This window comes from Dasypus novemcinctus, chromosome 7 (assembly GCF_030445035.2).
Source record: "Dasypus novemcinctus isolate mDasNov1 chromosome 7, mDasNov1.1.hap2, whole genome shotgun sequence".
NCBI classification, from domain to species: Eukaryota; Metazoa; Chordata; class Mammalia; order Cingulata; family Dasypodidae; genus Dasypus; species Dasypus novemcinctus.
In genome coordinates, this window is record NC_080679.1 from 31428382 (window position 1) to 31442741 (window position 14360).

The 14360-nt window shown below is 33.2% G+C and overlaps 1 protein-coding gene across 8 annotated transcripts in view; it reads left to right on the forward strand.

The window, feature by feature from the left end:
- The window catches only part of IKZF2 (IKAROS family zinc finger 2), a 151031-nt gene that overhangs the window by 87440 nt on the left and 49231 nt on the right, over positions 1 to 14360 (forward strand). For 5 of the 8 annotated variants that reach the window (XM_071216141.1, XM_058300180.1, XM_058300179.1 and 2 more), the window contains one exon: positions 12241 to 12507. In XM_071216141.1, coding sequence (XP_071072242.1) covers positions 12241 to 12507 — 267 coding nt within the window. The remainder of the gene's footprint in view (positions 1 to 12240; positions 12508 to 14360) is intronic. The other 3 variants (XM_058300183.1, XM_058300182.1, XM_071216142.1) reach the window with 1 other exon arrangement.

Consider the following 14360-nt stretch of genomic DNA (forward strand, 5'->3'; position numbering starts at 1 on the left):
ATCAAGTTGCCTAAACAGGGGTATTTGCTATGGTGCTGCTACATCACAAGTGCCATGAAAGCAGGGACCATATCTGCCTTGCTCACTGCTGTATTACATTGCCTGGCACAAAGCAGGTTGCTCAGTCCGTATTGTAGAAGGGATGAATGAATGAATTCTTGGGAGTTCCATCCTTTACACTGTGGTTGTTGAAACACGTTAGCTAATAATTTGACAGCACTCGTCCTTTGATATTACCGCCACTCAAGCATTACATTTCCTTATGTCTTATTTTATTTTAAACTCTCTTTGATTTCAGAATGCTTTCTATTTGTATGTTAGCCATTGAAAGTATGTGTTTCGGAAAAAATGGTGTACTTGGTGTCACTCAAGCTCAACACGCCTTCATGCCTTTTCCTTTATGCCTGTCCCTGATCTTGAGTACCATGAATCTTTTCTCTTTATATCAATCCCATCCAACTTGTAAATACTATCTTAAATGCCTCTTTCTTCATGAAGTCTTCAGTATCTTCCCTAACCTGTAGTAAACCTACCCATCAGTTATATTTGTTGGTTCCACATTTTATGAACTGATTTCATATGGTAGATCTATTAATATGAGGCAGCTTTTATCATAATTTTGATTTTATATATGAGAAAATTGAGACTTAGGTTTCCGAAACTGATAAATGACAGAACCTGGCCTTACACCCTGGAGCACTGGATCAAGATCCCATCCATACCTTATGCAAAGCAGCGGGCGGTATTGGTTGCTGTAAATGACTGCAGGGCTTTCCCAATCCTATTATTTTTATATAGAGGATATTTTGCCCAGTTTGCACAGGAGAAACAGGAAGCTATTAGGTCATTTCTTAAAGTTTACATGTATAAACTAAGCCAGTATTTCCATTGTTCACCCATACCTCCTGTGTTGATTGGTAATTATTGTTTACCTTTTAATGTATGCATTTCTTAAATAGCTAAGCAACCCCTAATATGCAGTTGATTGGTAATTATTGTTTACCTTTTAATGTATGCAGACATTTTAATGCCTAATTAAAATGTCCATTAATTAGGGATAAGAAACTAGGAATGGACATTGTAAAAATTAATATTTGCTGCTGCTATATTGGGAAAAATAAATATCTGGCACTGATCATAGCCACCACTACAAGTTCTCTCATCTTTGTTATTTTCTAACTGACCAACCCTGCCTCTCAGGGTCAAATGTTGACTCCAGTTACTTAACTCAGGCAAAAAGCATAGTATTATGGAAGAGCACCAGGGAAAGAGCTTCTGTCACCTTGATCTCAGGATGTATGACCCAGATTTCAGCAACCAAGGATGCTTGAATCCAGGAGATGGGAAGGCATTGTTTCCTGTCACTGTACTTCAGAGACTCAGTAAAGCTGCATGTCTTTGGCCCTTCCCTCTGTTGCTGGTACCCCTGTAAGAAAAACCCTTATCTCTCTCTCTTTCTCTAACATGCCAGCAGCACTACCTTCTGACCTAAGTGTCCTCAGTGACCTCTGGCATCTGGCAGTCCTATGATTGGAAGCAGGGGTTCTTCAGGAACATGGTCATTCTGCTATATTACATAGTAATTATTTTATTTCTTACAGAAGTTGGTTGTTCTCTACTCCCCTTATTAAAAAGATAATTTTACAATGTAATTTGCTTCACATTCCTCCCACAGTTATGTTAAGCAGATGGTTGCCAAACACCAGTTCAATGTAGATTGCTCTTATAGGAAATAAAATCTATGCTCAGAAAATCTGGCAATGAAAGCGGATCTTCCTCCAAAACTGACTCAGACAAATTTTCTTTACCCAAAACTGGCAAACCACTACACCTGATTTATACAGGCAGTAAAAAAACATGTCAGATGGTACACATTAATTCAAAATTATTATCCTTTACTATACTGACATCCCTTTTTTTCTTTACTGATAACTCCTTTGATTTTGGTGACATAATGGGAGTTGCCAGAATTTGATAATCAGCTAGTTCTGGGGTCCAAAACTCAGCTCTGACTCTGAATAGCTGTGTAAGCTTGGACATGTTACTTCACCTATTCTAAGTTTAAGATTCTTCTTCTGTAAACTGGGGCTTATAAAACGTTCTTCACAAGTTGGTTGTCATGAGTAAATCAATTGATACACCTAACATCCTGTCACACAGTAGTCCTTTATTAAATGCTATGTTAATGTTGATGATGATATTTTGTGTTTAAAACCTAACTATATATAGTTATATTTATTTATTACCTGTGGTTAATTTGTGCACAGTCCGAGTAATTTAAAAGGAAAAAATATAATAGGTATCAACAAAGTTCAACAAATATATTTTTAATATTTTATGTAAGGATAGGATGTATATTTTACAACCATGAATAAAAACAGTGTTTCTCTTCAAAGATCCTACACTATAGGCAGTTTAGAATTAAGGCACATATACAAATGTAATCACTGTGTTGTAAGGTAATGTAAGTTTCATAGGAGAAGGAAAAACTATGTGCTCAGGGAACACGTCCTTTAAAAAGTAGCAGATAACTGAACCTTGAAGGATGTGCAAATTTTAATAGAGATAGGGTAAGAATTCCAGAAAGTCATAACAGGAGCCAGGACAAAAAAGTAGAGAAGTATGGGATGCGTTCCAGAAGAGTGAGAAGAGAATGAATAACTAAGGGAATAGTAGGGCAAATGGCCAAAGAATATGATGGGACTGGCCTGCAGAGATCCTTAAATACCACACTGATGCCTTCGTATTTAATTTGTAGGCAGTGGGGAGTCATAAAGAATTTTGGAAGAGTAATATGACCTATGGTTTAGGGAGCTTAAACTAACAACTGAATATCAGATGAATTGGAGGAGAAAAGTGGGGTGTGTGGAGAAAAGAGACAAGTTAGAAAGCTGTTAAAATTGTTCCTAATGAGAGGCCATGGAGATCTTAAAGAATTCTGTTGCGCATAAAGCTACAAAAAGGGAATTGGATATGCAAGGCAGGGAAGTCTTAGAATCTGTCGGACTTGGCAAATGAAATCCTTTATTTAAAACATGGGTAAATGGGTAGATTTTTTTGCCTTTGGCATTTCTACTTAAACTAGGCTTATTTTCTCTATATTGTACAATTCTTATGAACTAGTTTTCTGCCACAAAATAGAAGCTTCATCTTTGGCCTACAGTGGTACCCTGTGCTGGGTAATAAAGGCATATGGTTTGATGATGGGCATGCTGTATAAGATTTCATGCACTGTAGGAGACTCTCAGGGAATCAGATGTTTTGTCCTCTTTTATTTTACATTTACAAAGATATGATTTATCTCTTATCAATAACTGACAGAATGTTGTCAAAACATGACTAGCAACGAAGTCCTAAAATGCCATTTTCTATAAACTGCTGGTTTAGAGATGAAAGTTGTTCATTTTGACTTATTCTTCAACTTACTGCGCTTGTCTACTACTGATAGTCATAGTGTGATACAGAATATGAAGTTAATGGAAAAGGGGAAGAATGAAAGGTTTGAATATTCACAGATCTTTGGGAAACTGTTTTACTTGGAACTCCCTTTGCATTAAAACCAAAGCAAATTTAAAAATTAGGAGGTAGTTCTTCTGAGTGAGTATATACAATTCAGACTTGAAAGATGTAGGAATTCAGTAAGTTCACTATATGGAGACTTGTTATGTTTATCTTATCTGACCTTTCTGGACTTGAATTCCCGGTGTCCTCTTCAACTGGACATAGTTTCATAGCAACTGAATGAAAGATCCATTTGCCCATTACTGTTTTATGTCCTAATTATAATACTAATATCAGCTATTGTTTAATTGGAAAGCCGGTATCATGTCATTGAAAAATAAAATAAATAAAATGACTGGGCTGATAGGCAGAATATCTTGACTTGAGATCAGGCTCACATTTACTAACTTTGTATCCTTGAGAAAGTCATTGACATGTCTCAGTTCCTTTATCTGTGGCTGCCCTCCCTACAAGTCATAGTTGTTTTCAGACTCAAATGAAAAAAGAAATCTGAGAGTTTTATAAAATTTTATAAAGTTCTGTAAAAATGATCCTAAATCTTAGAAATGCTTGACTCCTTAAGAGATTATTTTATCTAGCCTGCTGTCTTCAGGAACGTCAAGTGTACTTCCCTTAAAATTCAAATAATGCACCTTGCTGAGTCAGGATAAACAAATTTCCCAAGGACCCACAACTAGGTGAGGGGCAGAGGGGGAGGTAAAAATCCCTAGTTTCCTGTCTTTCTACTACACCAGTCTTGGAATAATAGTGATATTTCAGAAATCAGTGTTGTCTTGGTCTGGAGTTATTCCAGTGCATTTAAGATATGTACAATCTAGCTGTATTGGAGAGAGGAAAGAGAGAATGGGTAAAAAAAACACAAGAAAATGAGGTGATGTGATGTACAGACTTAGAATGCTACCTACTAATGGCTCATCTGCACTTTAGTGACACCAGTGTCTGGGCTTGTCCTACTGTTTATAATGGAATACTTTAAGGTTGCTGTGAGGGAGTGGTTTTGCAAGACTTACCCATTTATTTATCCATAGTTAATAGAACAAAGATTTTATATTAAGTGAAATTTTGTTGATGAAATTTAAAAAATGATTGCACAGATATTAAATTAATTTTGTTGCAATGATTTTTACTTTGTTTAGACTGTTGGTAAGTTCTTAGTAAGTAACTGTGTTTAACATCACAGTTTTGAAGACAGTGTGTTTTTACTAACACATTATTTAAACAACTGCTGGGATGTTAACACAGATTTAATCATGTTTGGTGTTTCTGTTTCCAACATTTAAGTGAGAGAGTTAGAGTTAAGCTGCTTCAACAGATTATTAGATAGACATATTGATTCAATTAGTTTGTATCACACCATTTCAAGTATCTGATATAGCCTGGGAGAAACTGATGCTTGTAAGTTAAAAACAACCCTTAATTGTCCTCTTGAATTCTCACAACAGAAACCAAGCATATAAAAGCCCATTTACTCATCACATGTGAAAAAATTTTTTTTTCCAATTTGGTAGGTAAAGAATGGTATTTTAGGCTAGCATTTATTCAGCATTGTGAAACTAATATTTAACTCCCATCATAATCACTTCCTTCAAAAATTAAAAAATATAATTTGGAAATTAAACAGAAATAAATTATTAGTACTAATTTGAAAGTAGTTAATCTAGAAAGCCTGTCTTATATGCCATAGGATCAATGCATATTGTATCATTTGAAATGGCACAAATAAATCACAAGCTTCATTATCTTCCTGGCTGGGAAACTTGAATACACAGTTAGTTCACGGATTTGTAGAGTTGGGCCATACTTATAGTAAAGTTTTAAGATATAGAAAATTTAATTTAGGTGTTCAAAATACTTTAATGATGACATTTTCAATTCTGTTTATTACATTATTTCCAAAACTTGGCATTTAAAAAGTAAGGGGTTATTTGTGAATCTAGCAATGGTGGTAGAATTTATTCCTTTAATTAGACATTTCAAAATTATCTAAATATGTTTCACAGTATAGATATAAAACAATCTTCTTCCCCAAAAGTATATATTGAGAATTTCATATGATTCCAAGTACCAAATTGCCAGACATTGCAAATCATATACTTTCTTTTATAAAAAGGTGAGTGACTTGGTGGAGTTACTGAGTGTATTAGTCAGCCAAAGGGGTGCTGATGCAAAACATCAGAAATCAGTTGGTTTTATAAATGGTATTTATTTGGGGTAGTAGCTTACAGATACCAGGCCATAAAGCATAAGTTACTTCTCTCACCAAAGTCTATTTTCATGTGCTGGAGCAAGATGGCTACCAACGGCTACAAGGGTTCAGGCTTCCTGAGTTCCTCCCTTCTAGAGTCTTGCTTCCCTCTGGGTTCAAGGTTCCTTTCCTCCCAGGGTTTGCTTCTTCCTGAGCTCAGGGTTCCTCTCTTCCTGAGGCTGACTTCTCTTTCCTCTGGGTGCTTACTTCCCAGGGCTCCAGCTTAAGGCTTCAGCATCAAACTCCAACATCAAAAACCTTCAACTCTGTCCTTTGCCATGCCCTAATGATGTGGCCCAATCAAAACCCCAATCATAACTCAATCATGCCCAGGTACAGACCAGGTTACAAACATAATCCAATATCTATTTTTAGAATTCATAACCATATCAAACTGCTGCACTGAGTAAAAAAATAGTAAATTAAAATGACCAATTTCCCCCTTGCCACATAATTTATTGTTCAATTCAACAAATTTAATATGTCACTATATTTTATCTATACTTAAGTAAAATATTTCATGGACACTCAAACACTTGTGAACTCTTTCATAACTGATTTCTAGTGCATACAATACTATCCTAATACGGGTTTCTTATTTAAATCAATAATAATGTTCTTCAGCTTTTAGTGTTAAACCTTTGCAATCATTTTTAGCAGTTAGGCAAAGAACAGGTACTTAATAAATGTTAGCTGTTTCAGTGGTTTTAAAAAAGAATTCCATTTTTGTCATTGTTAGTATTGGTTGAAGTATATGAGACATATGAGTGTGAGGTCTATGAATGTATGTAACAACATTATGCATTTTATCTTCCATTATATTTTATTTTTTTATTTTTTTTAAAGATTTATTTATTTATTTAATTCCCCCCTCCCCCGGTTGTCTGTTCTCTGTGTCTATTTGCTGCGTCTTGTTTCTTTGTCTGCTTCTGTTGTCGTCAGTGGCACGGGAAGTGCGGGCGGCGCCATTCCTGGGCAGGCTGCACTTTCTTTCACGCTGGGCGGCTCTCCTTACGGGGCGCACTCCTTGCGCGTGGGGCTCCCCTATGTGGGGGACACCCCTGCGTGGCAGGGCACTCCTTGCTGCGCATCAGTGCTGCGCATGGGCCAGCTCCACACGGGTCAAGGAGGCCCGGGGTTTGAACCGCAGACCTCCCATGTGGTAGACGGACGCCCTAACCACTGGGCCAAGTCCGTTTCCCCCATTATATTTTAAGGAGTATACATTTGGGTTTTAAATTATCTTTTTTATAAATTTGAAAGCATAAGAACTGGGGCATAGAAAATTTCTGTTATGACATAGACTGGATTAAAATCATTTAACAGCTTCATAAAATACCATAATTTTGCACCATCCAATTTTAGGTTCTTTGATTTTATTTACAGTATTCTATACCTGTTTACCTGTGTAGACACCATTCCTTTATTTAATGCCATATTAGTATTGAAGGCAAGGTTATTGTAACTTCAACCATTTGCTATTATGTATCCTGAAACAGTGATAATCTTGAAAGCCTTCAAGTATAGAGAGCCCAGGATGGTTACTGAAGAAACTTTTATAACTGAAAATGGATTGGCCTGGGAGCACTTAAAATGAGAAGTCCTGGATAGGTCTCTTTAACTCTCAAGGCATTGTTATGATGATCACTTGTAAATGTAGATGCTTAAAGGACAGGTTTTATAGTGTCTGTAAGCTTAACTTCTAATATTCATGATCAATATTTTAAAAAAATAAATAGGGGAAAAGCTTGAATTTATAAACATGTTTGCATTTTGAAGAGAAAGTTTTATATAAATATATGTGGAACTTTTATTCCTAAGCTATATTCCAAGATTTTTCTATATAAAATTGATGGTAAACATCTTTTCTGCTATTATTAATACTATTTTTTAACACATTCACAAAGCTGAGCCTCCAAAAAACCATGAATAATTAATCATAAATATAAGTTCTAAATAGAAGTGCCATTACAAACTTTCTTAAGAACAAGAAATATCTTTACCACCAATTACTGATTGGCTATGTACAAAATAACTTTTTTGATCATTAAGGCTTTAAAACTTGACTTCTCTTTTGTTTTATAATATAAATCATTTAAGAACACAATTATATTACTTATTAATTATATTAAACTTATTAATGCATAAATACATACACTGAACATCTTTATTTTGGTCATTGAAAATATTCAAATATCTATATAATATAGTTATTAGGGCCTGCAGTATTGGATAACAAAGAACAAATTGATAAATTAAAATCTTATTTAACCTCTCCTTTTCATTTCTAATAATTTCTTCTTCCAAAATATTGTTATCAATAAACCATTTTTGTTTTCTGTATATAATTATGTATATAAATTCCTACAGATTTGCCTGAATTTTACATTCTTCATTTTATAGCAAAGGAACAAGTTTAATAAATAATTGTGATGTTGAGATCTGTAATAGTAAGATCCCATTGCATTCAAACAAACAAATTCTCATTTTTATAAAAATTAGCCCAGTTATGGGTGTTTTCCTGCTCTCAAATTGTGAAATAAATTCCATACAGTGCAGAGAAAAATCAAATTTCAAATAGTTGAAAACTAAAGCACCATGAATATCATTGCACAGTGATTAATAGGTATAACAGTTTTATTTATTAATGGTATAAATAATCATAGTATACTCTTATTAATATGTAAAATTGTAATTTAGAGTACACTGTTTAACTAAACACTTGGATTTAATCATTAATGAGTTTTAAAAGATTAGCTGTTCTATATTAATTGGAAATACTTTTAATAATGAAAATAAATCATGTGAGAACTTATTTTATGTTCTTTGAGTAGGGAAAAGTTTTCTATTTAGCAGTTAAAATTCAAAGACTATTTTGTTTGATTAATTGCTTTTTAATCCTAAGAATTTCAACCTAATTTTAGTGAACTGGTTTAAAATTTTAAATTAATTAAAAGAGGATTATATTTGGACATAGGCCACAATATATATGAAAATTTTAATCTATAATCTGTGTATATGAAAATGTGTTGCATTTTATTGATTTACTCTATCAGTACAGTAGTTGGGCAATTGATTCATGATAAACATATAATCCCTTAGCATATAATATTGCTAGAGAAAATATTACTGCAACTTTAGCATTTCATCTATATTTCAGTTTTGTCAAATGTTTACAATTATAAAAATTTATTTCAAGTATTTGCTTCTGGGATGGAGAGTTCTAACTGCATTTGTAATGCCTAATAATATTTAAAATTAGTTTTTTACCATGTTTGATATTATGTTTTGATGTCCCTATTCTAATTTTCTCACTAGGGAAAAGATCAGCATCAACTCATGTTCTTTTGTAATTTAAACAGGCTTATAGTTTCACCTTCAACTAAAAGCTCCTCTTTTAGGTATACATTTCTTCAGTTGCTGAAATAGAATTCTGGGAGACTTTAGGCTCATCAAATGTAGCTTATCAAATGTTGACTAGTTCAGGAAAATAAATGATGGCATTGTTATGAAGTTTCTAGTCTTTAGGACATCATTGATAATAAATGAGTGGATAATTTGCTCACAGGTTAGTATAAAATCAGGCTGACATTTTTGTTTGTTTTCTTAATGTTTCATTAAAATGAGAATTATGAACAAACTAGGACACTACATAGAGTAACCAATAGTATTTTGTGTTGAGTAGAAAAATCCTCCATACCAAAATAAATATCATGGAAGAATTTCTTGAAGTATGTGAAAAACCATTGAAGCAAGATACAGAACCCAGAAGCCATAATTGAAAACCTTAAAAAAATTCAACATATAAAATTAATATTTATGCCAAAAAATACTCTAAAAAAATAGACTAAAATATTGGCAAAACATTATAGACAAAGGCCTAATTTCCTTAATATATAAAGAACACTTAAAATCAGTTTTTAAAAAAAATACTGATGACCTAGAAGATAAATGGGCACAGACTCTTGAAGACAGTTCTCAGAAAAGAAAATAGACCATTTAAACATAGAAAAAGATGTTTAACTTCACTTATAATAAAAGAGCAGATAAAAAACTATAGCGCAATACCAATTTTTACCTATCAGATTAACAGTTCTCTGTATTATATAATAATATATATAATTGCAATAGACCATAAAATCTTAAATTTTCCACATTATTTTGGATTAATAAATTATAATACGGCTATAAAATAGAATTTTATGCAGATATTAAAAAGAATGATGTCATTTTATATGCTAACATGTGAAATATTAAACAGCTTTTGTTAAAATGAAGAAAGCAAAATTTAAGTCAGGTGAATTATACAATCCTATTTGTGTGACAAGAGACTGTACAAACACACATGCATATACACACATGCATATATACCAATATACACACATACACACATGCATACATATATATTCAGAATAAACACACACATTTCTGAACTGATTAATATTGGTTGCTTTTGAGAAGGGGACTGAGGCATGGTCATTCTTGGGTGGAAAAGGACTTAATTTTTATTTTTTGTCCTTTATGCCATTTGTTTATTTTCTTTACAATATTCATGTATTCTTTTAACATAAAAAACATGAAAATTCCTAATTTGGTAAAACATTTCAGATGTTTTACTACTTGGTCACCTGTATACAACACATTTTTTTAACATGCTAGGGATACGAAGGTGAACAAAACATTGTCCCTACTCTTCGCAAAAACCTGTAAGGCAGTGTTCATTAGTAAATAGGGTAAAACTTAATGTGGTAGATAATCTATTAGAGATACAGAATACTCAATGGGCCAAGAAGGACAAATCTCTTTTATAGAACTCAGAAGAGTTTATATACTAGAAATTAATTGATCTTCACAAATATCTTAAGGAATAAATAGAACACAATATATTCACAGAAAAAGAATAGCTGTTCCTTTTTGAGAGTTTACTATGTTCTAGTTAATGTTCTAAGCATATTTCATACATATAAATACATATGTTCATTTAATGCTCACATCAACCCTATGAAGTAGGTACCATATCATCCCCATTTTATAGAAGTCATGGAGAACTTAAGTGTAATATCTTTCAGAAGGTGATGTTGCCTATAATAAATACCAGAGCTAGTATTCAAATCCAAGCAGTTTGGTGAGAGGATCTCTGCTCTTAATAGCTAAACTATTCTGCTCAAACTTTATTCAGTAATCTGAATTCATCTTCAATTTGTAAATGAAAGCATAAGATTCAAACTTTAATTATCTTAAAGATTATACTATCAAAGTCAGCCCTGGAGCAAAGGTCTCCTTACAATATCCATTGATCTCACTGTAGAAAACTGCCTCTAGTTAACAAGGAAGAGATCTGGGGAGCAGGAGAGGGGCCATTTTGACAGTGCTACTTGCAGTGTTAAGTACTAATGGCAAATCACAGAGAGTGTGGTTTCTCTAAGAAAACAGTTGCAGTGAAAAGAACTTAACTTCCTTTTTGTGAAAATATTTCCTCTATTCAAGTAGTACCAAATAATTTGTTTTGCTCAGTAACTTTGATATGATTTCTTAAGAAATATTCAAGATTACTGGATAAAAAGAGAAAAAAAAAACAGTATTCATTTATAGCATGCTACTGCTTTGCGATAAAACTCTGTCAGCAATCCAGAATGAGGGCTGTGCTAACAAAATTCCAACTTTTCTGAGGGATGATCCAAAAACAGCAAACAGGCAGCATTACATTTCTTAATAGTCGCAAGTGTGTGCATGCATGCTAAGCCATTCCTGTCATTCACTGCTTTTTGGTGTGCATAGATTAGAGACGGAATACTTTGATTTGTGGACTAATATGCTCCATAAAGTAGTTTTTTTCATATAGAAAAAAGGAGAATAACTTAAGAGCATGCAATGTCTATATACCTTATCTGACATTTATACAGCTGTAAACTGATTATATGCATTTGCCTTGTCAATGTTTCTTCATATATCTAAAATATTTGCAGGATTAAGATCCTGAGTTGTTTCTCTTACACTGTTCAGAAGCAGGTTTACACAAGTACTGTGATGTGAAACAAAGAATATGAAGTAAATATGATTGTTAAATTAAGAGGAGGCTTGGTTCCATGGTTAAGCAATATCTAATCTTGTCTTTTCCATAACTCTCTCTCATTCTCAGTGGCCTCATTGGCAAACCGAGGAGCCAATACCAGAATTATTTAAAGACTTCCTTTAAGAGTAAATGAATGATTTTTAGAAATACCTGTGTGTGGAAAAAAAGGGCCATTCTTTTTACCTAGACCTTTTCTGACACAGCTTCACATTCTTGCTAGTCTCACTAAAATGTTATCTAGCAAAGTATGTCTTAATATTACATTTGGCAATGTACTGTATTCATTTTAATATATTATTTCCACCTATATTAATAGCATAGCAAAAGGTGGAAAACAAATGTAGACGAGAATACATATCATGTATTTAAAATTTCTCACTTTCTTCTTTTTAAATTACAGCAAATTCAGTAAAGCTAGAAATGCAGAGTGATGAAGAATGTGACAGGAAACCCCTGAGCCGTGAAGATGAGATCAGGGGACTTGATGAGGGTAGCAGCCTAGAAGAGCCCCTAATTGAGAGCAGCGAAGTGGCTGACAACAGGAAAGTCCAGGAGCTTCAAGGCGAGGGAGGAATCCGGCTTCCGAATGGTAAACTGAAATGTGACGTCTGTGGCATGGTTTGCATTGGGCCCAATGTGCTTATGGTACATAAAAGGAGTCACACTGGTAAGCAGCTGAAAGAATAACCTGATGACTGCCTGTGACATCTGATGTTGATATTACCTGACATCTATTCTCTTTCCTTTTCATTCAGGGGTGGCAATGGTGAAACTACCTTTTCAGAATTCTACTAGTATTGGATTGCTGAAAAGCAGAGAGTAGCCTGGGTCTTGACTTCCAGCCTTCAAATCTGAATAGCATATCAGAAAAGAAGTTTGGGATTCAGTTTCCACAGTTCTTAATATAGCAATAATATGATAAGGGTTCAAAAGGTATAGGAGAATTTCATTGTGTAACTTAATCTTTTTGTATTTCTATACATATTTTACCATACCCATGGTCAGGTAATATAGTTTGCTAGCTTAAAGTTTATACTATAAAATGGTGCTCATGCATTTATATAGGGGTGAGTCATTTTCACTTTATCTAGTTAACTCCTTAGAATAAACTTTCCAGTCAATCTTTGCCTGCCATTCTCTCTGCAGTAGGAAGGAACTTTCCTTTGTTTGGGGATTTACTATTTCCAGGTACTTTTTAATTATAACTCCTGCTAGGAGATATGTAAGGTGGAATATGGCATAGGATAGCAGTTGTGCAGGTAGGGATGTGTAATCATGGAATGGAGTGAAAAAAAGCCCTCAGATTTTTAAAATTAGATATTTTTAGACCTTTGAATTCTAGAAAGTCCTTCATGCAAATCAGATGAATGGAAGGCCTTATTTAAGGCTCTTCAAATCCTTTATTTAAAAAAAATTTTTAAAGCAATATAAATGATATTGTGGTAAGATAGAAGGATTGTTGAGTCTTGAAAAAATGTTTCAAATTCATACAAAAATTGGCTTAAAGGAAATGATAGATTTAACTATAATGCAAATACTACTATGGAAAAAAATATTACTAACACCCTCAGAGTTTTAAAATGTGATTATCCTTTGAAAGAAAGATAAATCACAATAAAGTTTTTTATAAGATTTACTTCTCAATAATCACCATACTTAGAACTTAAGAGAGAAAAAGTACATTGAAGTCTTTTTTAGTCCAGACCTCTCATTTTATACATGAGGAAATGGAGGCTAAAATAGTCACATGATTTGTCCATTATCCCTTATGTAGTTAAGGACTTTGCTGAAGCTAGAACCAAGGTTTAGTGATGTCCAGGCTGGCTTTGTTTAAGTACATCAACAATTTATTATGAGACATGACTATAAAGTAAGGCTGATATTTTAAAAATTATAGTGGGAAATTACACATTAAAATCAGTGTTATAATCAAAATCATCAGCTTTAGAGCATATACACTTATTCCAACCATATAGTCTCTTATATTATTGTTTTGTTTTGAGTTTCCTTTGTAAACAGTATCATGTTTTTAAAATATTTATATTTACTAGTGGGAAAATTGCTTTTCTTAAATTTTAAAAATATCTCATGCAAAAGTTGAAATAACCTCTCTAGTATGGTATTTGATAAGAAAAATAAGGAAAAAACTACAAAATAATGAGTCTGCTATTCTCCTATGCTCATGAAGTAATTCTAATTGCAATTCTAAAATAAGAGTTCCACAAAGTTTTAATATATTCATTGTCTCAATACGATGTTATTGAGGAAGATTTTCATTCAAGTGTATAAATTCTCCCATCTAGTAAAATACAAATTAAACAAAATCAGTCTAATGACTTTTCAGTTGAAAATTGTTAATATACAGAATATTAAGGCTAAAAAGTATACTAAAATATTTTTGGAAGATTTAAAATAATCGTTTCATGTACTAGTTAAGAAAATTCAAAGAGCCAGTGTACTCTCTTGAAACTTTAGGTTAATGTACAGTGATTTTCTAAGGATTATTGGTTTGTAAACACA